The 25709-nt window shown below is 41.4% G+C and overlaps 1 protein-coding gene across 12 annotated transcripts in view; it reads right to left on the bottom strand.

Moving 5' to 3' along the window:
• FHOD3 (formin homology 2 domain containing 3) overlaps positions 1–25709 on the bottom strand; it is a 487025-nt gene that overhangs the window by 161320 nt on the left and 299996 nt on the right. For 8 of the 12 annotated variants that reach the window (XM_037730378.1, XM_037730382.1, XM_037730380.1 and 5 more), the window contains exons 8-10: positions 25075–25169; positions 19114–19134; positions 16828–16971 (exon numbers count right to left, since the gene is read on the bottom strand). In XM_037730378.1, the coding sequence (XP_037586306.1) occupies positions 16828–16971; positions 19114–19134; positions 25075–25169 (260 nt within the window). The remainder of the gene's footprint in view (positions 1–16827; positions 16972–19113; positions 19135–25074; positions 25170–25709) is intronic. The other 4 variants (XM_037730379.1, XM_017505768.2, XM_017505775.2 and 1 more) reach the window with 1 other exon arrangement.

Genomic DNA, 25709 nt, shown 5'->3' with positions numbered 1-25709 from the left:
AAGGAGACAGACATACAAAAAAAAAAATACCTTCAAAAAAATCAATAAACCCAGGAGCTGGTTTTTTGAAAAGATCAACAAAATAGACCACTAGCCAGATTAATTAAAAAGAAAAGAGAGAAGAATCAAATAGATGCAATAAAAAATGATAAAGGGGCTAACACCACCGATTCCACAGAAATACAAACTACCATCAGAGATTACTACAAACAACTCTGTGCACACAAGCCAGTAAACCTGGAAGAAATGTATAAATTCCTGTACACTTTTACCCTCCCAAGCCTAAATCAGGAAGAAGTCAAAAACCTGAATAGACCAGTAACAAGGGCTGAAGTTGAGGCAGCAATTGATAGCCTACCAACCAAAAAAAGCCCAGGTCCAGATGGGTTCACAGCCGAATTGTGCCAGACATACAAAGAAGAGCTGGTACCATTCCTTTTGAAACTATTCCAAACAATACAAAAAGAGGGAATCCTTCCCAAATCATTTTATGAGACCAACATCATCCTGATACCAAAATCTGGCAGAGACTCAATAAAAAAAGAAAGCTTCATGCCAATATCCATGATGAACATAGATGCAAAAATCTTCAATAAAATACTAGCAAACCTATTGCAATAGCACATCAAACAGCTTATCCATCACAATCAAGTAGGCTACATCCCAAGAATGCAAGGCTGGTTCAACATATCCAAGTCTATAAATGTAATCTACCACATAAACAGAACCAAAACCCAAAACCACATGATCATCTCAATTGATGCAGAGAAGGCCTTCCACAAAATTCAACAGCCCTTTCTGCTAAAAACTCTTAATAAACTAGGTATAGATGTAATGTATCTCAGAATAATAAAAGCTATTTATGACAAACCCATAGCCAATATCATACTGAATGAGCAAAAACTGGAAGCATTCGCATTGAAATCTTGCACTAGACAAGGATGCCCTCTCTCACCACCCCTATTCAAGACAGTATTGGAAGTTCTAGCCAGAGTAATCAGGCAAGAAAAAGAAATAAAGGGTATTCAATTAGGAAAGGAGGAAGTCAAATTGTCTCTATTTGCAGACGACATGATTGTATATTTAGAAGACCCCATCATCTCAGCCCAAAATCTCCTGAAACTGATAAGCAACTTCAGCAGAGTCTCAGGATACGAAATCAATGTGCAGAAATCACAAGCATTCCTCTCACAAATAACAGACTAAAAGAGAACAAATCAAGAGCGAACTCCTATTCACAACTGCCTCTCAGAATAAAACACCTAGAAATACAGCTAACAAAGGATGTAAAGGACCTCTTCAAGGAGAACTACGAACCACTGCTCAAGGAAATCAGAGAGGACACAAACAGATGGAAAAGCATTCCATGCTCACGGTTAGGAAGAATCGGTATCGTGAAAATGGCCATATTGCTCAAAGTAATTTACAGATTCAATGCTATCCCCATCAAGCTATCTATGACCCTCTTCACAGAACTGGAAAAAAACATCTTAAATTTCATATGGAACCAAAAGAGAGACCACATAGCCAAGACAATTCTAAGCAAAAAGAACAAAGCCAGAGGCATCATGCTACCTGACTTCAAACTATACTACAAGGTTACAGTAATCAAAACAGCTTCGTACTGGTACCAAAACAGAAATATAGACCAGTGGAACAGAACAGAGGCCTCAGAGGCAATGCCACACATCTACAACCATCTGATCTTTGACAAACCTGACAAAAGCAAGCAATGGGGAAAGGATTCTCTGTTTAATAAATGGTGTTGGGATAACTGGCTAGCCATGTGCAGAAAGCAGAAACTGGACCCCCTTCCTGACACCTTACACTAAAATTAACTCCAGATGCATTAAAGACTTAAACATAAGACCTAACACCATAAAAACCCTGGAAGAAAACCTAGGCAAAACCATTCAGGACATAGGCATAGGCAAGGATTTCATGACTAAAACACCAAAAGCATTGGCGATAAAAGCCAAAATAGACAAATGGGATCTAATTAAACTCCAGAGCTTCTGTACAGCAAGAGAAACAATCATTAGAGTAACCGCCATCCAACAGAATGGGAAAAAATTTTTGCAATCTACCCATCTGACAAAGGACTAATATACAGAATCTATAAAGAGCTAAACAGATTTACAAGAAAAAAACAAAAAAATATATAAGGCCAACAAACATGAAAAAATGCTCATCATCACTGGTCATTAGAGAAATGCAAATCGAAACCACATTGAGATACCATCTCACACCAGTTAGAATGGCGATCACTAAAAAATCTGGAGACAACAGATGCTGGAGATGATATGGAGAAATAGGAACACTTTTACACTGTTGGTCAGAGTGTAAATTGTTCAACTATTGTGGAAGACAGTGTTGCAATTCCTCAAGGACCTAGAAATAGAAATTCCATTTGACCCAGCAATCCCATTACTGGGTATATATCCAAAGAATTATAAATCATTCTATCATAAAGATACATGCACACATATGTTCATTGCTGCATTTTAGCAATAGCAAAGATCTGGAACCAACCCAAATACCCATGGACAATAGACTGGACAAGGAAAATGTGGCACATATACACCATGGAATACTATGCAGCCATAAAAAACAATGAGTTTATGTCCTTTGCAGGGACATGGATGAATCTGGAAAACATCATTTTCAGCAAACTGATACAAGAACAGAAAATCAACCACCACATGTTCTCACTCATAGGTGAGTGTTGAACAATGAGAACACATGGATACAGGGAGGGTAGCATCACACACTGGGGTCCATTTGGGTGAACTAGGGGAGGGACAGTGGGGGGTAGGAAGGTTGAGGAAGGATAACGTGGGGAGAAATGCCAGATATAGGTGACAGGGGGATGGAGGCAGCAAACCACATTGCCACGTATGTACCTATGCAACAATTCTGCATTATCTGCACATATACCCCAGAATCTAAAGTACAATAAAAAGAAAAGAAAAAATTGATGTACTTAGCATATAAATTTTAGGAAATTTCCTCTACTACTCGTTTGTTTGACTGAATATGTGTGTAATTTTTTTAAATGTAAACTGAATATGTATTGAATCTATCTATGTATTGAAAATGTAAGTTGACATCACAGAGTACACTTAGTTCATGGCAATGCTTTCTCTGAAAGCACCTGCAGAAATTTACTCTCTCTTCCTTCTTGTTTCTAAAAAATTCAGAGGTCACAGGGGAAAGGGAGTTCTTTGGATACCAGATAAGGCATGAAGCACATTTGGTTACAGTAATTTGAGTAGAATTCATTGTAAGGTGATGGCCTCTATGAACATCATCACAGTAGAGAAACCTGAATGCTCTCTGCAGCCAGCAATGAATGAAAGGTGGGGGCTGATGTGCCTGGGCTTCCACATCACAGTGGGGGTGGGGGCGAGTGGGGGAGACTCAGTGCCTGATTGGTTCCTGGGCACAAGGATGGAGCTCTGGTGGTTGGCAGGGCAACCTCCTTCAGTTGGTAGAAAGAAGTGGAAGGAGGAACTCCCTCTGTGCTGTCTTCTCCACAATCACAGCTCTCAGGCTTGTTGTATCTAGACCCATTTTAAATAAACCAAGCAGATTCCCTTCAGACAAGGGACCCTTCAGACAAGTCATCTCAGGGGAGGCACCTGGGGCGGGGAGTGAGCTGTTAGTGGGGTGCAGCCCCATAGCCAGGGGCTTCCCTAACAGCATGCCTGTGTTGGAAAGAGGCGAAGTGCTAAGCTCTGGAGACTTGGAGGCAAGGGAAGGCCCAAGTTGCTGGAGAGGAGCCAAGGTGCCCCATGGGGAACACTCTGAGCTGTTGCTTGTGCACCAAAGTCAGCCCCAGATGAGGTCTGCGTAGGTGGTCTGTGGATCTGTCCTGCAGCTCTGACATCTATGAGGCGATGGCAAGCAAAGGTGCAGGCCAAGGCAGAGAGGAGCGGAGGCACAGCAGATGGAACATGTTCATCACCAATGCCAGCCCCAACTGGGGCCAGAGCTGGGGGTGTGGGGAGCTGTCCAGCAGCTCTGACATCTATGAGGCAGTGTCAAGCAAAGGTGCAGGCCAAGACAGAGAGGAGCAGAGGCCGGGCAGAGGGAACATGAAGCTCCCCAATGCCAGCCCCAAGTGGAGCCAGCGCAGGGTGCAGTGGGCAGACCCAATCTGCAACTACAACGTCAACGAGGTGGAGGTGGTAGAAGCTCCAGGTCCCACTGTTGTGGAGCCTGCCCTGTGGGATTTGGGAGCCAGTGAAGGCCATAACCAGCAGCACATCAGCGACCAGGAGATGCCCAAAGATTTTGCTTCTCATCATCCAAGCACAAGCACACTCTTCCTGAGAAAATATCAAATGAATGTCAAGAAAAGAGGAGAAGCTCTCATCTATATTCTATATGTCCATGGCATCTTTATATAAAATACAGCTTGTGTTCCACCATGTTGCTAGATAATAGTACAGTCAGCAAGCCTGATCTTAGCCACACATTAGAAAGTGTGACTTTGGCAATATATTACAACATAAAGCACAGATATGCAAACAGATCTCTGGTTATTTTTGATGAGCCAATACATCCACTTTCACAAGAAAAGATTCCAGGGCAATCCTTTGAGCATGATCCCAAACGCAACTGGGATTTCAGATATTTCTGTACTCTTTTTCAAGTCACAAAACTAACATCTCCATGTGCAATCATAGCTTTGGTGTACATTGAACATCTTTTAACTAATGCTAACATTGATCTTTGTCCTACTAATTGGAAAAAAAAATGTCCTTGGAGCCATGCTTCTGGTCTCCAAGGTTTGGAGAAATCGTGGTCTGTGTAGTGTGGATGATAGCCAGAATCCCAAGGATGTTGCAGTTGAGAAAATGAGTAAGATGGAGATGTGTTTTTTGGAGCTACTTGAGTTTAATATTCATGTGTCTGCCAGAGTTTATGCAAAATATTACTTTGACCTGAGTGCCTTGGCAAACGACCATGACCTGTATTTTCTATTTAGTCTTCTTCATAAAGATAAAGCACAGAAATTGAAGGCTATGTCACAGCAGTGTGAATACAAACACTTGCATCAAGATGTCGCCACTATGACAAGGGCCATCAGCATGGATTTCATTGGTACTCCGCGCACTAATGCCATCTTATCTTAAAGAGAGAAATTAGCATTATAAGATCCTGGACTTGTCAAATATAAAGACTACAAAATATCACTTCTCCTGCTGAAAAAGACCAGCAAAATTAGGATTTTCTTTTTTTATGTTTTGGGGTTTTTTTTTTTTTTTGTTTTTTGTTGATTAGAATTTTCATTGAGAGGAAACTTCTTCAAGTAGCCACATTGTGAAGCTGGGTGATAGTGGCATGAACAGTGGGTGCCAGGTGCTCCCTGCCCTTCTTGTTCCACTGGATGCAGACAGCATTCCTAGCCCACCACCTTCTTGAACAACTCTTGAGGAGGAAGACTGTCACATGGACACAGCACATCCCAGTTCAGAGTCCACACTCACCCACAGTCCCAAGCAGGTGACAGTGGACTGAGCTGAGCTAGAATTCAAAAAACTTTAGAATTGGCTCCAGATTTGTGAAAGTACCTGGGTTTGGTTCTGTGTCCACTGAGGCACTGAATGCATCATGGCCCAAAACTCAACAAGTGTGGGAAGAGAGAGGGCATGGAGACGAGGCTGTCATTACTTCAAGCACCAAGTTGCCTCAGGTATGTTCATCTAGTCTTTGAGGAGAATCTGATCATGTGAACTGAGGCTCCCACATCATGGTTATAAAGGAAGAGATGAAATCAGCTCATCTTCCCCCAGGCCCATAATGGTCATGCCAAAACTAAAAAAAATAAAATAGGACTCCTGAAGATTTCAAGAGTATTGTGACAATCTCCTAGACAAGTAAAAGACCAGCCTTGAGATTTTTAGGGAGCTATGGAAGTAAAAACTGAATTTACCCAGTTCTGGGAAAACAAGGAGGAACATCTGGGTTCAAAACTTTATCATAAGATCATTTTCCCAGCTAATCTTGCCCTTGTGCATTATATTGTCTTAGTACTTGTCAACAAAACAAAAGCCTCTCAATAACTCTAACACAGGGATACGCTGGGACTCACATTTTCCAGTGCACCTCACTTGTTCAAGAGATTGCTGGTGCTGCCTGCATCTGTCAGCCTGTTCACATATGGAGAGGAGCAGCAGTTCTCACAGGAGCAGCTTCTGTGAAGTGTACCTGTGAGGAAGTGTACCTCAGAAGTGTACACTTCTGAGGAAGTGTACCTGTGTCTGCAGACATTTTCTGGTTGTAACAACTGGTGGAACTCACTGACAAGCAGCCAACAATGGAATCCTATGGTACACAGGACTGCCCCCCTTCTCAATCAAGGAAGCATTTCTGGCTCCCAAAATAGAAAGTGTTGAGAATCAACTTCCTCAGAGTCTTCAAGGGAAACACTTTGACACTGTTTTTTTCCTTACAAGAACACCAGATCCCCATCAATGTGAGACATTAGATCAAGTTTTTGTGCAAGGGTGGATGTTGGGGGCAGAATCCTAAGATGCCCCATGATCTCTCTTGTCTTTTGTTATACGCTGAATCCTAATCTTTCCTTGGATATGGGCAGACCTGTGCCTTGTCCTTGGATATGGCAAAGTGAGGGAATGGCTTTCTGGGAGTTACCTTTCCTTTAATCAGAAACAATAGGAATCCCTATTTTCTTTATTGCATTTACTTTCTTGTTTACTATTATTTTTATTTTTGACACAGAGTCTTGCTCTGTCGCCAGGCTGGAGTGCAATGGCGGGATCTCGGCTCACTGCAACCTCTGCCTCCTGGGATCAAGTGATTCTCCTGCCTCAGCCTCCTGAGTAGCTAGGACTACAGGCATGCACCACCAGCCCAGCTAATTTTTATATTCTTAGTAGATGCGGGGTTTCATCATGGTGGACAGAATAGTCTTGATCTCTTGACCTCGTGATCTGCCCAAAGTGCTGGGATTAGGTGAGAGCCGCCGTGCCCGGCCTCTTGAATTTACTTTCACAATAAAGTGGTTTGGAACAACCCACTGTCGATTTGTGATTTCCTCCTCCAACCACACAGTCTTTGGCCCTTTATACATAATTGAATATTTTCATGTATTGATATTTTGTGTCTGAGGATGAAATATTAGATGAAACATGTTCAAACATTTCATGCAAAGCCTTTGGTGGTTGTAGAGTCTACTCTTTGGTGACTACACAAATTGATCTATTTTAAATATTAAAATTTGTATTAGATGTGATAATGATATTTTCGTTATCTTTGCTTGTTAGATATAGTTACTTAAATTCTTCCAAAATTAATGATATTGTATCTTATATTTGATGTAAAAAATTCCTAGAATATTTGAAATTGATAGTTGATCTTAAACGGCAAAATGAGAATTGCTGAAACGGAGTGATAATGTACTTCTGATGGGTTTGTTATCTATTATCTCTATCATTGTTAAATTTTTAAATTTCCATGGAAACCTATAGATAAGTACTTAAAATTTTCTATAAAATCCTTCATGCCCTGCGTTTTAGCTCCAGTGCATAATGAATAAAAGGAAAATGGATTCTCCTGCAAAAAAAAAAAAAAGAGAGAGAGAGAGATCGAAGTGTTTACGCACTGGGACTTGCCTTTTTGAAATTCTGCTATAGCGGGAAGACATGTGGGCCAGCCTGTTGAAGATACATGGCTCAGCAAATAGCCACTACCAAACACCAGACCAAGCAGATAAACTAAGGCTGCCGTAGATCATCCAGCTCACTCAAACCACTAGATAACTGCAGCTGAGTGAAAACTTCCCAGCTGAATAAGGCTCAAATTCCTAACCCACAGAATCATGAGCAGTGATTGCTGTTTTACACCACTAAGATCTGGGGAATTTTGCTATGCAGCAAGAGATAACTGATACATACTTTCTATCACCTATGACAAGGAAGAATCTTCAGAGATTAGACCTATTAGTTACTCCTAAAAGTTTCATCCTCTAAAGTCTTTAGCCTTGAGATGCCTGACCTCTTACAGGGACCACATTTTCAGAACCCAAAGTTAGAACACATAATCTGACAAAAGATTTTTTTATTTTGTCCATTTATGTACATGGCTCAGCCCACAGCCAATACCAAATGCCAGACTATGTGAAAACTCATATGAATTTAAATTCATAAAAAATCAAATGAAGTTAATTAAACATGGATCAAATCGCCTTTCTGAAATAAAGTTAAATTACATGAAATTGGGCCTGTTTTCAGCAAGTCCAAGATATAATGGCCATCACATGTCCTTCTCTATTAGGAAGAATTCTAGAAGCCTAATCAAGCTCTCTGCAATTGCTTGAGATCATTCAGTCTTTTGTGAAAATAAATATTGGTTCTGCCTGTAAGCTTTATTGCTGCCCTTGCATGTACTGAAGTTGGTTGTCTTGTGGCAGTGAATATATTTTTTAAATGCATTAACTTTCAGAAAGAAATAAAAATCCCAACTCTTCCAGCTATCTGATGGATTTGAGTTATTATTCAGGGCATCTGCCCCTTAAGGTGACTGCTTTCCAACTGAATAGCATCCTTCCTTCCTTCATCTCAGTCCCTACCAGACACTATCATGAAATGTGTGATATTTGAAGGAGACTTTCATTCAAGCACCTACTGAACTTCTACCATGGGCAGCTGTGCTGCCAGGCCGTGGGGCCAGACAGAGGCATGAGATGTATGGCTCAGAGGAGCTCAAAGGGAAACAGGTTGCATGTCCTAAGGAGTGTTAAATCAGAGGTGTGGACACAGGCAGCACCCTCTTATCAGCTATGAACGACAGTAGGGGGACAAGCAGCAGGAGACCCTTTCATCTTGCCAAGGAGGCTTAGGGGAAGAGATGACATCAGAGGTGACTTCAGCAGGACGGGCAGGAGTTTAATAACTTAAGAAGAGGAAGAAGAACATTCAAGGCAAGGAGATGGAATGGATAAATTTCTCCAAATACCCTGCTTTTTGTGTTCAAAAACAGGAGAAGTTGAGTGTCACTGAAATTTCAGACACATCTTTGGAATGATGGAGACGAGGCCATAGAGGCACAAAGGCCTCAAAGCATGGATGGCCCTTGTAGCAACTGAAGGAATTTTGGTTTCATCTTGCTGGTCATGAAAAAGTCATTCATTCATTCATTCGTTTTCTTAAACGGAGGAACAGCATAATAAGATTTCACTTTTAGAAGGATCACCTTGCTTTCAGCTGGTAGGAGTTTGGAATGTGGAGAAGGCTCCCTTGAGATATCAATGTCCCCAGGTTCTGCACATGCTGTTCTCTGGGCCCTAACTCTGAAGTCACCCAGCCACCTTTCAGCCCCCGACACCCGTCATGCCTGACTTCCTCCAATGGTCTCTCATTCACTGTCTTTTATCAGGCCATCATCTCAGACAGGCCTTCCCTCCTTGCTGCTGCTTCACTTTCTGGTTCCCACCTCATACTGTCTCTTTTTTCATAGACATGTTTGCAATCTCAGATCCTCTGCTTACACAAATTCTTGGTTACTGTCTGCACCTCATTAGAGTATGTGCCTCTTCAGGGCAGTGATTTTTTTCTGATGTGCTGTGTTACCAGGGCTAGAATACTGCCTGGCACACAACAGGTGCTCAATGAAGTTTTGTTGAATGAACAAAGTAATAGACAAGTAAACGAATAAGAAGATACGCAATAGTTCAGGCAAGAAACCGTGAGGGCCAGAGTCAAGGAAATGATCACAGGAATGGAGAAAAAGCACAGTTTTCAGCAATCACACTCAGAAATATGGGGACACAGGAAAGAGAAAGGAGTTCAGTATCACCATAGGCTTATAACTTGGGAAACTCCACTGTTTACAGAGGTGGAGACAAGAAGAGTCTGTGCAGAATGTTTGTTTTTGTTGTGGTAGGAAAATAAAGGGTTCATTTGCGGCTGGTTGCATTTCATGTGTGGCATTTAGGTGGTCATATCAGATACACTCAGAGCTTCCTTGGCATGTTCTAAGTCCTCTGCACCATCACATAGAGCTGCTAGGGGAATCAGCCACCTACTTGCCTTAGACTACAGAACAGAGGTTCTTTAGGGGCAGGTACAGATCTTTTATCTCTGTATTTACAGCCCTAGCAGAATATGTCACATATAGTGGTCTCCAAGTGAATGAATGAAATATAAGATGGCAAGCAGGCAGAGAAAAAGGAAGGTAGAGATGCAAGCAGCCATGGGCCTCAGAATAAAGCATGGAGTCAAGATAGTGATCAGTCCCAAGGCTTCTGACCTCACTGGGGAGAATCATAGGCAGACAACACAGACAAAGAGGAGGTCTGATAAGGACACCTCAACACTGAAAGGGAGGGAACAGAAACAGAGGATCCAGGCAGGAGCAGAGAGGTACCCCAGAGACATCTGGACACACAGGAACAAGAAGCAATGTACAGGAGTGATCAGAAATTCTTTTATGATGCTAGTATAATAGTGATGCTTAAACTGATAAACTCAGCATACAACAAAGGAAGACGAAGGGGAGGTGGCTGGGATGGGTGGGGAGGGGCTGCTACACACCAATCTTACTTATAAATACTGATGCAAACATTCTCAATAAATCAATACCAATCAGAATTCCAACAGCACCTTTTTAAAAAGAACACATCATTACCAAATGGAGTGTATTACAAGAATGCAATGATGGTTAAAAGATGACAAAAAAAAAATCAATGAAATACTCAACTCAAAAATCCAGAAAAATAACAAGCAAACTGAAAGAAGGTAAAAGAGGAGTTGGTTTTTTTTTGTTTTGTTTTGTTTTTTGAGATGGAGTCTCGCTCTGTCTCCCAGGTTGGAGTGCAGTGGCACAAACTCAGCTCACTGCAACCTCTGCCTCCCAGGTTCAAGTGATTCTCCTGCCTCAGCCACCTGAGTAGCTGGGATTATAGGTGCGTGCCACTGTACCTGGCTAATTTTTGTATTTTTAGTTGAGACGGGGTTTCACCATGTTGGTCAGGCTGGTCTCAAACTCCTCACCTCGTGATCTGCCTGCCTCAGCCTCCCAAAGTGCTGAGATTACAGGTGTGAGCCACCACGCCTGGCCAGTAAAAGGAATTTCTAAAGATATCAGCAAAGCATTGAATTACAAAACTGAAAAGCAGTGCCATTCATATAAAAATCAGAATTATTATTTGACAAAAATGAACAAAATAGGCAAACCATTAGTTAATCTGGAGAAGAAAAGAAGTCACAAACACACAGAGAGTAAGAAATAACAAAAGGAGGATAGCTACTAAAAATGAAGAAATTTAAAACATTTATAACAGTCTAACAAAAATTTTTTTGCTAAGGAATTTTAAAGGATGAAATGGATAATTTCCTAGGAAATGTAATTTAGCAAAACAGATCCTGTAACAATAGGAAGTTTAAACAGACCAGTTTCCATAGAAAAAATATAGTTACCAACAATCTCCCCTCATGGTCCTCACCACGCACACATATATATTTAACATGACAGGCCCATGAAATTTCCCCAGAGAATTCTAATAAGCGATCAAAGACCAGAATATGAAATGTCACTTAAACATTTCCAGGGCTTAGAGAAAGAAGAAAACCTTCTAAATATTTTTATGAAGCATGAATAAAACTGATCCCTAAACATCTTAACTATAGCATGCGCGTGCGTGCACACACACACACACACACATACACACAGAAGTACGAGAACTCTCGCAGTAGTATTGTTTGCGAAGGCAACAAAGTTGTAAACCAGCTAATATCTGTTACAAGCAGAGCAGACAGATAAATCGTGATACATATTCACCAGCAGTGACAATGGACAAACTGTTATCCATATATCAACATGGAACAGGTCTCAAAGCTGTTGAACAAACGGGCATATTCTAGAAGGAGTCAAAAGATATGATTCCATTTATAACATGTTTGAAAACAGACAAAATTAAACAGTATCTTGTTTAGGGGCAGACTGGAAAGAAGGAGCCAAAGCGTCTGACTGATGATCCTTCCACTCGTCTTACAAGAAAGATGTTTCTGGGGGAAGGACACAAGCGGCTGAGGACTTGCTTCACCTACCATAAATATGCTAATTAACTAGACTACCTAACAGATAAACTAAAGATATTTGCTGAGTGTTCTTATTTCCGGAATACCCTTAGCAGGATGTCCCTGGCTATGGATTACTTATAGTAAATAAACCCAGAATTATGGATTTGTGAGCCATGCCTCTCTGGGGCATGAAGTGGAGATGTTTCCTAACTGAATGCTACATGCTGGGTGAGATGACCTTGTGAACCTCACTTAGAGACTTTGTCTATTGTTCCAGGTCAGAAAACACATGTCTGAATCATGAAAGGACCCGGGGAGTCACAAGGGATGTCCCAGACCTCTCTCTCATCCATCTGCACCTCAATAGCCTGTATTCTTGAAATTTATTAGTACAGCCAGATAACTGGGAAAGATCTCTGATTGGCCAATTGTGATTTAGTAATCTGATCCTTTATGTGAGCTCACAGATTAAGTGGTTTTCAGGTTAAATTCTTCTTAAAGAAGGTGAGAGAATCCTGGAGATAGGGGTAGTGGGATGACAATAAATGGACTGCCCAGGACACTTCTGAGTTGTAGTGTTTTAGTTCTTAAAACTAGTACATGGTATTTATTGCTCTTTAAATGACATAAATATGCTCATTTGTAAATGATATACACTTGATGCTCAAACATTAAGCACACGTAAGTTGGCAAAAGAAAGATGGTAAATATAGAATAATTTCTTAAAAGTTTGGTATGAAGGAAAAGAAGGAGATGAGGAGGTGGCTTAAGAGGCAGGTAGGCTGGAGAGAAAATGTGCCCTGAAGCAGAGGGTAGTGTTTAGATTCCCGGAGTAGGTATTAATGCTATTCTTCAATACTCTCTCCCACTTGGTTCACTGATGGGCAATTCACCTACATCAAGCTGACTTCTGAATATACAAATGGAATACGGAATCCAAATCTGTGGTCATCTGAGCCCCTGACTGAACAGAATCTAAGAGAGAGAAGGAGTTCTGACCATGGTGGTGAGGGGGTTAAGGGAAGGAAATACCTGTGCCGGCAAAAGTCTAACTTCTACCTTCATTTAAGCCAACTCTCTTCCACCTTTAGTATTCTTACTTTGTTCTCCATCCTATCTCTTAGGAGCCATAAGAATATACGCCTTCACAACCTACTGGCCTCCCAGGGCCACAGGTCAGTAACAATGAAACGCTGAGGGAGTGAGGCAGGGCTGGAAGAGAAGATGCCAGAGCAGGGCACAAAGAGCTGGCCCGCTGGCAGCTGCGGGCAGCTTCGAGTGCTACCAGCAAATATGCTGGACCCAGTTTCCTTCTCCCAAGATCATATAAAGATCATTCTGTTCTAGTCCTCAACTTGTCACCTATTATGACAGTAACTTACAGGAAATAGTTACACATCAGTCTTTCCATTTCTATCCAGTGACGATCATAAAGAAACCATTTAGCAGGAAAATCTCTTTCCTAGAGCTCCAGCTGTGCAGAAAAATTATGAATGAATATCTTCCTCATAACAGCATTTGTAATTGTGAAAACTTTGGAAATAATCTAAATCTGAAAAAATAGGGACTAGTTACATGTATTATGGTATATACACAGACTATTAAACTCCTAAAATTTTAAATTCTTAAACATTTAATGACAAGAAAAAATGTTTCCAACATGTTTGCTAATAAGATTCAATAAGCAATATTGTGTGTAGACCATTATGTCCCTCATCATGAACACACACCCATGTTACAAAAAAGACTAGAAAAATAGACCAAAATGTTAAAAATGGTTAGTAATGAAATCATGGGTGCTTTTTTTTTTCCTCTTAGCTTTTTTGTATAACAAAAATACTTTTTTTATTTTCCAAATTTTCATCAATGAGTATATATTATGAGTGTAAGAAGGAAATATTTTTAAAATGTATTACTATTAATAAGACTGATAAGTTAGGTCAGAAGTGGAACAGTACAACCCACCGAATGGAAGAAAATATTTTCAGATTATATATCTGACAAGGGTCTGGTATCCAGAATATAGAAATATTTCCTAAAACTCAACAAAAAAATCAATTAAAAAATGAGCAATGGATTGGAACAAATATTTCTCCACAGAAACTATACAAACAGTCAATATGCACTTAGAAAGAGGCTAAACATCATTAATCATCAGGGACATGCAAATCAAAACCACGATGGCTATAATAAAAACAAGGACAATAATAAGTGTTGACTAAGGTGTGGAGTAACTGGTAGGAATATAAAATGGGGTAGCCACTTTGGAAATCAATCTAGAAATTTCTCAATCAGTTAAAGATAGTTACCTTATGACCAGCAATTTCACTTCTAGGTATAAACCCAAGAGAACTGACAACGTATGTATATACATAAACTTCAATTCAACACCAATGTTTAGAACAGCATTATTCATAATAGCGAAAAGGTAGAAATAACCCAAGTGTTCACTAACTGATAAATGGATAAACAAAATATGGTATTATCCATATAACAGAACACTGAGCATAACTAGGAACAAAGCAGCGATTCTGCAAATGTGGGTGAACCTCGGAAACATGCTAAGTGAAAGCTAGCCACAAAGGCCACGTTTTGTATGGCTCCATTTGTAGGAAACATCCAAAACAGGTAAATCCACACAGAGAGAAAGCAGATTACTGGTTTTGGGCCATGGGAAACAGGGAAGAATGCAGTGTCTGCTAATGGGTATGGGGATTTCTTTTTGGAGTGACAAAAGAAATCTGAAATATGACAGTGGTGATGATTGTACAATCTTGTGAATATGCTAAAAATCATTAAATTGTACACTTTAAAATGGTGAACTTTGTGGAATGTGAATGATAGGTGGAAGGCTAAAAACAAAAATAACACCATCAAAAAAAAAAAAAATACAAGATTGGGCACAGTGGCTCCTGCCTGTAATCCTAGCACTTTGGAAGGCTGAGACAAGTGGATCACTTGAGGTCAGTAGTTCAAGACCAGTTTGACCAACATGGTAAAACCCTGTCTCTATTAAAATATAAAAATTAGCTAGGCATGGTGGTGGATGCCTGTAATTCCAGCTACTTGGGAGGCAGGAAAGTCGCTTGAACCCAGAAGGCAGAGGTTGCAGTGAGCTGAGATCGCACCACTGCACTCCAGCCTGGGCAACAGAGAGAGACTCCATCTCAAAAACAAACAAACAAAACCAGAGGTGGTAGGTTATACAGGCCAAAGGCTCTAGCAATGACAGCCACGTAGAATGCCACTCATGGAACATCCTCAGGGATTGCCTGGGTCATTGCATTCTTTGAGTTAGTTTGGGCCTACAGAAAGTCATTTTCCTGGTTGAGGTCATACTACCTAGGAGGAAACACATCTTCAGATCTGACCCCAGCTGGCCACAGCAGGACACTGGGATGATGAGGGTCAGCAAGAAAGGGTGTCATTTGCTACTCAAATGTGCTCTTACCATCTAGTGTCCAAACACTCTCACAGTTACATGCTTTTAATACTGTGGGGGCATTTGACCTAAAATTAACCCACAAGGGACAGTCTGAACTCAAGTCAACAGGGCCCGAATCCCGATATGTAGCCCAGAGCAGAACCGGTGTCATGGGTGAGCAAGCTGTGCAGTTGCATGAGCAGAGGAGAGGGGTTCAACATGCATGCCTGCCATTCCTTGTTACTCATGTGCATAGATTCTGGTAGACTTGTGACAGGCAGGAGTTCCGCGGGACTGGAAGTGAGGACAGGGTAAGTATGTTACATCTACGAATGGGAAGGCAGGGGCACTGATAGCCCTGGGGACGGTGCTTCCCTTCAAGATGGATTTGAGTGTAGACAAGACAACCCAGGGAGCTTCTCATATCCTTTCTTACCTTGTTGCCTTCCCACGTTAGCCACAACAACTTATGCTGAAATGACAACATAAAGGAAAAGATAGGGCAGCTCCTGGATCCTTTCTCTTTCAGCCTTTTCTTACTCTTTAAGAAAAGTAAGCTGAAGGCAGAGTGTCGGTAGGATGCACACACCTCAAGAAGTGAGGGACAAACAGTGCAGTCGGCTTTGTACCGTTCCTGCTGTTCTGGTAAGAACAAAGTACACATGCATGTGGGAGCTACAAAATACGATTTAGGTAATTTTGCTGATTCTGCCTACATGTTCAATGCTCTTATATTTGCATTCTAAACTGACACTGCATAATAAAAGATGAATGGTAAAGTTTATGGTAATAATTTTACATTTTAATTTTTATTTCCTTATGACATTACATACTGAATTTAAAAATCACCATAACAAGGTGCGAGAAACCACAGAAGGAAGTGAAGAGTTGTTTTAGTGTCTTTAACAGCACTTTTGCTTGAGTGTTCCATAAATGATCCTTCATTTTCGTTTTGTTTTGGTTCCTACTAATCACGTATCTGGCCCTGCCTAAAGTTCCACCTCCATCAGATGTAAGAAATGTGATTTCTGTCTCTTTCTCTCCTTACCTCCTTGAGTGAAAGTGCTGCTGACAGAAGGCATGTTGTTAAAAAAAAAATAGCTACCCAATTTCCCCTATATCAAGGGTTCTTGAGTTTGAATATACATCAGAGTCACCTGGAAGGCTTGTCATAACATGGTCTGCTGGGTCTCAGAGTTTCTGATTCAGCAGGTCTGGGGTAATGCCTGTGATCCTGCATTTCCCATAAGCTGGTGGTGTTCATAAGGCGACATGTGTGGTCTAAAGTAGGCACCCTCTCAGCTTTTGATTGCCACAGCTGTACGATATCTTACAAAAGGCATGGTCTGGTACCTCATAAATGTTGAGTTGCTCCACCAAGTCCAGGTCGGTCCCTTTCTTGCTCAAGTGCCTCTGGGACACAGCAGCGATGCCCAGCTCCTCCAGGCAGTCCACGACATCGTAGAAGGTGTCTTGGTCTGGCAGTCCTGATAAGGTCTGGAAGAAGAGAAGAACCAGCTACAGATACACCACAGAGGACTGCCTCAAGGCTCTCAAGGCATTTTTCCAATGCCTAATCCAGGCATAGTGTCATAATATCGTCATGGCCACTCATCAATACAGACAGATGACAAATTTATTTGAGAAAAAGCCTCTTCAGTGTGGCAGGCAGAATTAACCCCAATACTCCCCCCTCTGGTGTACACGTGCTATATAATCTCCTTGGCTTGAATGTGGGCTGGGCACGCCCATGGGAGGATGGCACTCCCATGACAGGGTTACATTAGGTGGCAAAGGTGAGGGGATTTTGGAAATGTAATTAAGGTCTAAAATCAGTTAATTTTGAATTAATCGAAGGGGTGTCTCTCCTGGGTGACAATCAGGTAGCTCTTTAAAAGAGGGCTTAGCTCTTCTCTGAGCTCTGGACTGGAAAGAGGTTATGCCACTGGCCTCAAAGCAGCAGCTACCACCGCAAGTTTCACAGACGCAAGGAAATGAATTCTGCAACTACACAGGCTTGGAAGAGGACCCTAAGCTTCCATGAGACTCCAGCCCTGGGCGACACCTTGGCTGCAGCCTTGTGAGACCCTGGGCAGAGGAGTCACTAAGGCCATGCCCGGACTCCCGCCCCATGGAAGCTGTGAGATGATACATGGATGTTGTTTGAAGCCGCTAAGTTTGCGGTAATTTGTTACATGGCAATAGAAAACTAATGTACTTTGTAATTAGAAACTCCTGTTAAGATTCATACACCAACAACTGGAGTTGTAACAATTTTATTAAATTGTATTTAAATTCAATAGGGCCTCCCCATGGTCTATGAAATTTTGGAAAGCATGAGAAATTTCAAGGCAGCAATTAAGAGACAAAAGGGAACCCAAGAAAGAAAAGGCTGACTTTGAATTCTACCTCTCTTAAGAGAATGAGGGTATCTGAGACAAGGCCCAGCTCAGAGCTGGAAGGAGGCTGAGATTTACTGCAAGCCCCTTATCTTATACAAGAGGGAGAGAAGGAACAGGAAGTGACTAAAGACACTGGGATAAAACCCTGGGCTCAGAGCTGCCATTCCAGTCTCAGCCCTTAGTCCCTACTTATTTCATTATCTTTGCATTTCTAAGAACAAGACATGCATTCTAAAATTATTCTAAACCTGATAACTTGCCTAGGAAGAAATAAGACCAGGAGGCAGAGGTTGCAGTGAGCCAAGACCACATCACTGCACTCCAGCCTGGGCGATGGAGCAAGACTCTGTCTCAAAAACAAAAACCAAATGAACTAAAAAGCCTCAAGAAACTCTTTCCCCTTGCTCAGTAATAGGCCCTGAACTAAGTGTATCAGCAGGTCATTTGTCATTTCTGCTGTGAAAATGTAGGCTTGAGCCAAGCCTGCGCACTGTCACCTTTCCCGCAGGCTGCAGGGGAGATGATGGCCTTCCGCCACTCACAAATGCAGCTTCTTTTTCCACCTGTGCAAGAGGGTGCTATATATCCTAAAAACACATTTATCTTTTTTTTTTTTTTTTTTTTTTTGGCTGATTCTCTAGTATGCTCAGCAAATTGTACCACACTGTCACCTGTCCCTAGGCCTCCCCTCCCAATTCCACCCTGTGGCCTCTGCTATAATTTGTCCACCTCTGACAAAAAAAATGGTAGCTTCACCAGAAAAGTTGGTGAGGCAAATGTTTCCTGATGCCTTCACCCTCAGACACTAAAGGTGCCCAGCGTAGCTGCCTGACACTTGGTATCTCTCCTGTTTTTTTCTCAGACTTTGTCTTGATGAGGCCTTGACAAGTAAATCTTTACAGATCTCTCTAAGAGGGGGAAATTCTGTCCTACCAGACATTCTTCCCCTTCTCTGGGTTTTCACTGATTCCATCAAGTCCTTCTTGTAGGATAAAACCATTGTGGCAAAGCCGATATATGAATGTTCATAGCACTGCTACCTGTGGAAGTCAAAAGCTATAAACACACAAATCCCCTTCAATAGGTGAAGGGGTAAGCAAATATGCATCTCTACAAGGAATACTACACAGCAGTGGAGAGGAGTTAATATATTGCATATATTAATATATGCAATCAAAGATGAATCTCAAAAGGCATAATACTGACGGAAGCCAGCCAGCCTCAGAGGGTTACTTACTGTATGATTCCATCTGACATTCTTGAAAAGACAAAATTACAGTGATAAGAGAATAAATCAGCGGTTTCTCAGGATTATACACAGGAGGTCAGAATGTCACTATAAAGGGATAACATGGGGGATATACCACATTATTATTAATCTGTATTCTAATTGTGAAGGTGATCAATCTCCATGTATGTGTTACTATAGCTATATTCTAGAAGAAAAGGTGCATTTACCTCATCATAATTGTTATGGTTTGGATGTGCCCCCCAAAGTCATGTGTTGGAAACTTAATCCCCAATGCAGGAGTGTTGGAAGGGAGAACCTTTAAGCAGTGATTAGGTAATTAATAGATGAGTGCTGTTATCTCAGGAGTGGGTTAATTATTGTGGGAGTAGTTTCGTGGTAAAAGGATGAGTTCAACGTCTTACCTTCCCTACAACCCACCCCCCAACCCCCACACCCCACCCCCCGTATCCCACTACCAGATAGCACAGAAAGAAGGGCCTGGCCAAATGCCAGAACCTTGATATTGGACTCCCATACTCAAGAACTGTAATACATTTCTTTCCTTTATAAATTACCCAGTCTGTGGTATTCTGTTATAGCAACACAAAACAAAGACATAAAATTGGTACAGAGAAGTGGGGCTGTTGCTATAGCAAATAACTGAAAACATGAAAGCAGCTTTGGAATTGGGTAATAGGTAGAGGCTGGAAAAATTTGGAGAAGCAAGCTAGAGAAAGAATAGATTGCCCAGAGCATTATCTGGTTGACACTGGTGGGAGCTCAGAAGAAGAGAATAGCTGTAGGACAAGTCAGAGCCTTCTTAGAGACTGCTGAAGTGGCTGGTAGAAATACAAATGGTAAAGCCAATTCTGAAGAGGATTCAGATGGAAATGAGGATCAAGGTATTAGAAACTGGAATAAAAGCCATCCTTGTTTTAAAGTGGCGAGAACTTGGCTGAACTATGTCAATGACCTAGGGCTCTAATGAAAGACAGAATTTAAGAGCAATGAACTAGGATGCCTGGTGAAAAAAAAATTCTAAGCAAAATAATGAACGAGTTGTCTGATTACTTTTAACTGCATATAGTAAGATGCAAGAGGATAGCAGTGATATAAAGATGGAGTTTATTAAAGGAAAGCACAGTAGAAAAATCGGAAAAAGTCACAGCCTGGCTATGTAAAGAGTGAAAAGGCATCTTTTGGAGAGCAAACCAAGGGTATGACCAAGTGACCATTTGCTAACAAGATTATAGTATGGATAGAAGGGAGTCAGTGTTATTCACCAAGAAGATGGAAGAAAAACTCCGAAGGCATTTTAGAGACCTTGCCTTGAGGTCTCTGAAATGGTACCAGCAGTATCTCAGCATTCCCTGCTCAAGGCCATTTAGGGTCCTGCTCCCAGAATTCTGGTGTCAGATTTTTTGGCCACCCCAGCTGTGACTTGAGCAGGCCTTGCTTCTCTGGAAGGTACAAGCCATAAAATACCTGGTGCTAATTCTACAGGTGTGCAAAATACAAGAGCCGTGGAGCCATGGTGGCCTCAACCTAGATCTAAAAGACGTTGTGGACAGCCTAGGGTCCCAGGAAGAGACTTGTCATAGGGGTGAAGCTACTGTGGAAAGTCCCCGCTAGGGCAATGCCTAGTGGAGCCATGGGAGTGAGGCAGCCCCCAAGGCCCCAGAACTGTAGAGCTACCAGTGTACAACTCCAGCCTGGGAAAGCTGTAGGCATAAGCTCCCACCCAAGAGGGCTGAAGCATGGGCTAAGCCCAGCAAAGCCATAGGGATGGGGTTGTCTGAGGCCTTGTGGGCCCAACTCCAACCCCAGTGTGCCCAGGATGTGGGACATGGAGTCAAAAGAGATTATCCTAGTGTCTTAAGATTTAATATTGTTTTCTCTCTTGGGCTTTGGACTTGGATCTAGTTACCCCTTTCTTCTTGCCTATTTCTGCCTTTTAGAATGTGAACACCTATGCCAGTTCCAACGATGTATTTTGGAAGTAGGTAACTTGCTTGATTTCAGACTCACAGCTAGAGGGAAATTTGCCACAGGATGAATGGTGCCTTGAGTCTTACCCAAACCTGATTCAGATTAGACTCTGGATTTTGGATTTTGACTTCATACTGGAATTCATTAAGACTTTGGGGCTATTGGAATGCAATGGATGTAACTTGTTCATGAGGAGGACATGAATTTTGGGGACGAGGGGCAGAATGCTATGGTTTTAATATGTCTCCCAAAGTTCGTATGTTAAAAACATAATCCCCAAGGCAACAGCGTTGAAAGGAGGTAAATTGGATGGATGTCATTATCTCAGGAATTACTGCAGGAATAGGTTCCTAACAGAGCATAAGTTTTATCACCTTCTCCTCTCTTCCCTTGCAACCCTGCAACCTCCTTGCCCTCTACTGTGGATGAGACAGCAAAAAGGTCCTCACAAGATGCCTGTACACTGATACTTTGATATTGAATTTCCCAGCCTCCAGAACTGTGAGAAATAGATTTCTTTATAAATTACCCAGTCTGTGGTATTCAGTTATAGCAACACAAAATGGACTAAGAGAATAATTTTAAAACAATAAAAGTAAATGTAGAAGCAGATACTCAGCATGTAGCAGCCAGGTTCATCAATCCCTAGTCCCGCTGAACAGCTCCTCTCCCCAAGGCTCCCTGGGGTCCTGCTTTCCCTGAACACCCGAAGCCAGCCCCACAGTAACCCCTCTTGTTACTCATTCTACCTCCCACCCCCAATCTGCCTCATTCTATTTTATATGGTAATCAGTTTTAGAACAGTAACCAGGATAGGACTTAGTGTCATTGTTTTATCATAGAAATGTCCATTTTTTAAATTCCTTGTTATAGGGGCTTTTATTTTGTTGCAATCAGTAGTTAGAAACCACTCAAATTACAATATAATTTCCCAGATTTTACAGTCTGAATGTTTTCCAGACCCATATTAACATTTTATTTTGTTATTTTGTTTGGTATCTCAGAGGAGATTACTCACTGGGCAAGATGCATTACTACAATGCAACAAAACAAAACAAACCCAGCATGAGTGCTGGTGGCCTCTTGACTTGTTTAACCCATTTATGCCAGAGGTTGCAAATTTTTGTGTGTGAAAAATCAGACCTTGGCGATGACCCTGAGCAGTAGGATATAAATAACTCCTACAAGCTTACCGTTCCAGTAATGGAACACTAGGCATAAATGGGTTAAGGAAAGGATTACATTTAAATGAATTTCCTCAAGGATCTTTCTGGATGTCTCCTTGGCCAGAACTAACAAAGGATGAGAAAAAACTGCCAGAAGACAAAGAGTAAATGAGGAATTTCTGGACATCAAATGCCACAGTATGCCAAGCAGAGGGTGACAGGCACTAGGTCTCTGCCAGTGATTAGCAATAAAGTATCCACACTGTGTAGATGCTGCTATGATCATAAGAACATCTGGGCATGACCTTATCAATAAAATAGATCATTTCATTTAATCAATAAAATAAAATTACAATGTGTAACACTGTATCAGGGTGAAAATTCCATTTTTGCTGAATTCAGTGTTTACCAAAACAGTGTCAGTGACCAAAAAGGACAGGAAATAGATGACCTTAATCTTTAAATACCAACAGAAAACTGCTTCAAATCAAATGGTAAAACAAGCTCAAAAAAAGATTTGAAAATAAAAGCAGAATTCTCAGGATTATACTTCAGAAAAGTTGTGCCCATTTCCTACCAGTGTTATAGGAGTTTCCTGTGTGTTCATCAACAAATGATACTTCATTAAAAAGCAATCACTGCCAATGTGACCTGGAGAAAATGTCTTATTGTTTTTGTATGTATTTCTTTTGATCTTAGTTGGTTTAATGTCTTTCATTTTTCTACTGAGTTCACAATGTATTTAGGGTAGTATCATTTTCTACCTTTCTTTTTGTAAACCATCTCTCAGTTTGTCATTTGCATTTAGTTATAATTTGTGACTTTCATTTTGTACATGAGAGCTTTTAAAATTTTATGCAGTACAATATTTAAATCTCTTCCTCTGAAACCTTTTCCACTAGTTTTATTATTAAAATAAACATTACCAACCAGAGACTAATTAGCCTTCATTTCTTTTTTTTTTTTTCTACAGTTTGATATGTTCCATTAAATGCTTTAAGCTCTCTGGGACTTATTGTGGTATACAGTCAAAGTATGTTTTTGTTTACTTCCATTTAACAACACCTCTCCAATCAGTAGCTAACCTGTCCCCGCCAATCAGTTGTTCTGTATACTGAAGCCTGTTTCAGAGCTCCTCTGCACCAATCATCTGTCTGCTGAGGAAAGGGCCAGGCCACATTGTTGTAATCCTCAGAGTTTGCATAACATTTTACTATCTATAGGGCAAATTGCTCTTCATAATTATACTGCTTTCTACAGATTTATCCCTAGTTCATCAGGGAAAATGTTTCTCTGGTCGCTTTTTCCAGGAAGGGACTCTGGATCTTTCTGAAACCCTGACCATCACTGCAGATGGTCCTGCAGGCTCATGCCCAGTGTGAGCGTGTACGGAAAGCACAAAAAAGGTCTATGGGGCAGCTGGTGAGGCGCCTGTGCTCTGAGGCATGGAGATCCAATAGAGAAACTCCAGACCTGAGACTGGGCCTGTCCAGGTCAGCATGGGTTCTGTTGTTTAGGAGCAGCATCTCTAGGGATGGGCACCAAGGACCAACACTGCCCTACAAGGTGGTGATCAGGGAGGGATGAGACAGGAAGAATGAGAGCACAAGGTGTGGTCACCATCACATGAGATGAGTGGGACCCACCCCAGGATCCCCTATCTCAGCCCAACAGTTGGACTTCAATATGCAGTGGAACACACGCACTTCGTGTCTTCCTGACTTGTGAACTATTTTCTTAGAGTAAAAACTTCATAATTTATATTCTCTCAAGGAAAAATGATTTTAAAACATAATTTTGGCTGAGTACAGTAGCTCATGCCTGTAATCCCAGCACTTTGGGAGGCCGAGGCAGGCAGATCAGCTGAGGTCAGGAGTTCAAGACCAGCCTGGCCATCATGGCAAAACCCCATCTCTACTAAAAACACAAAAATTAGCTGGGCATGGTGGCATGTACCTGTAATCCCAGCTACTAGGGAGACTGAGGCAGGAGGATCTCTTGAACCTGCAAGGTAGAGGTTGCAATGAGCTGAGATCATGGTACTACACTCCAGCCTGGGCAACAGACTGAGACTCCATCTCAATAATAATAAAAGTAATAATTATTTTAAGGGGCCAATTTGATAGGAAAAGCAGTCATGAAATTCTGTCACCTTTCTGGTTTACTAGAAAAGACCAAAGCAGGCAGGCACCCACAGGGCTTCATAAGCATGCATAGCTGCATACACACCCACTCAACATGTCATATAAAGGATTTTCTTCTTTAGTGTACGCTGCGGCTGTGGTTCCAGCCACTATGAGGGGGTCCACATGGTGTATCTCTTATCGAGAGGGAAAATTTTAGATTTTCACAATATGTTAGTTCCCTATGGCTACTGTAACAAAGTACCACAAACTAATAAAAACTTAAAATAATAGAAACTTATTCTCTCACAGTTTGAAAGACTAGAAGTCTGATATTAAGGTGTCAGCAGGGCCATGCTTTCCCAAAAGGCTCTACAGGAAGTCTCTCTTTGCCTCATCCTCAATTGGCAGCCAGCCATCCCCGGCATTCCTTGGCTTGTGGGTGCATCATTCTGACCTCTGCCTGTCCTCACGTGGCTGCCTTCCTTGCATGTTCACGTCGTCTTCCCTTGTGTCCCTTTTCCTCTTATAAGGACACAATCATGCTGCATCAGAGCCCACTCTAATGACCACATTACATCTGCTAGGACACTATTTCCAAATAAGGCCACAAGCACAGACACCCGGGGTCAGGGCTTTAACATATCTTTATAGGTGACACAATTCAATCCATAACACAGTCAACCAACCTTGTTCACCAAAGTCATTGCATAAACCAGTAGCTCCGTGTCAACTCCATCTTTTTCCTCCAGGATTTCCATGATATTTGACCAAGGTTTGACCCCTATGAGTAAAGCAAAAACCATTAGAAACAGTGATTCATCAACATTCTTTATCCAACTCACATCACAGTTTATTATCCAAGGACGTATCCAGTGATGGCAGTGTCTCTCAGTCATCAAATTTCAAAATATGACACTATCCTTAGGATGGATTTGAGCATACTTCTAACTGAGAATATTTCTTAGTAAGGATCTCTATCTCACATCATCCTTGTTCTTTTGACAAGAGCATTGTGTATGCTTCAGTGTCTGGATGCCTAACTACTTGCTTGAAAAATTCTTCATATCAAATATGTAATTTTTAAAAATCTACTTATTGCAGCTCTGTAGGTCATATATTTCCCCCAGAGCAGAAAACTCTTGGTAACTATTCTTTTTTTTTTTCATTTATTTTATTGCATTTTAGGTTTTGGGGTACATGTGAAGAACATGCAAGATTGTTGCATAGGTATACACATGGTAGTGTGATTTGCTGCCCTCCTCCCCATCACCTACATCTGGCATCTCTCCCCTTGCTATCTCTCCCCAACTCCCCACCCCCC

This window comes from Cebus imitator, unplaced genomic scaffold (genome assembly GCF_001604975.1).
Source record: "Cebus imitator isolate Cc_AM_T3 unplaced genomic scaffold, Cebus_imitator-1.0 Scaffold342, whole genome shotgun sequence".
NCBI classification, from domain to species: domain Eukaryota; kingdom Metazoa; phylum Chordata; class Mammalia; order Primates; family Cebidae; genus Cebus; species Cebus imitator.
Note: the sequence above shows the minus strand (reverse complement) of the source record. Positions and strands in the feature narration are given on the sequence as shown.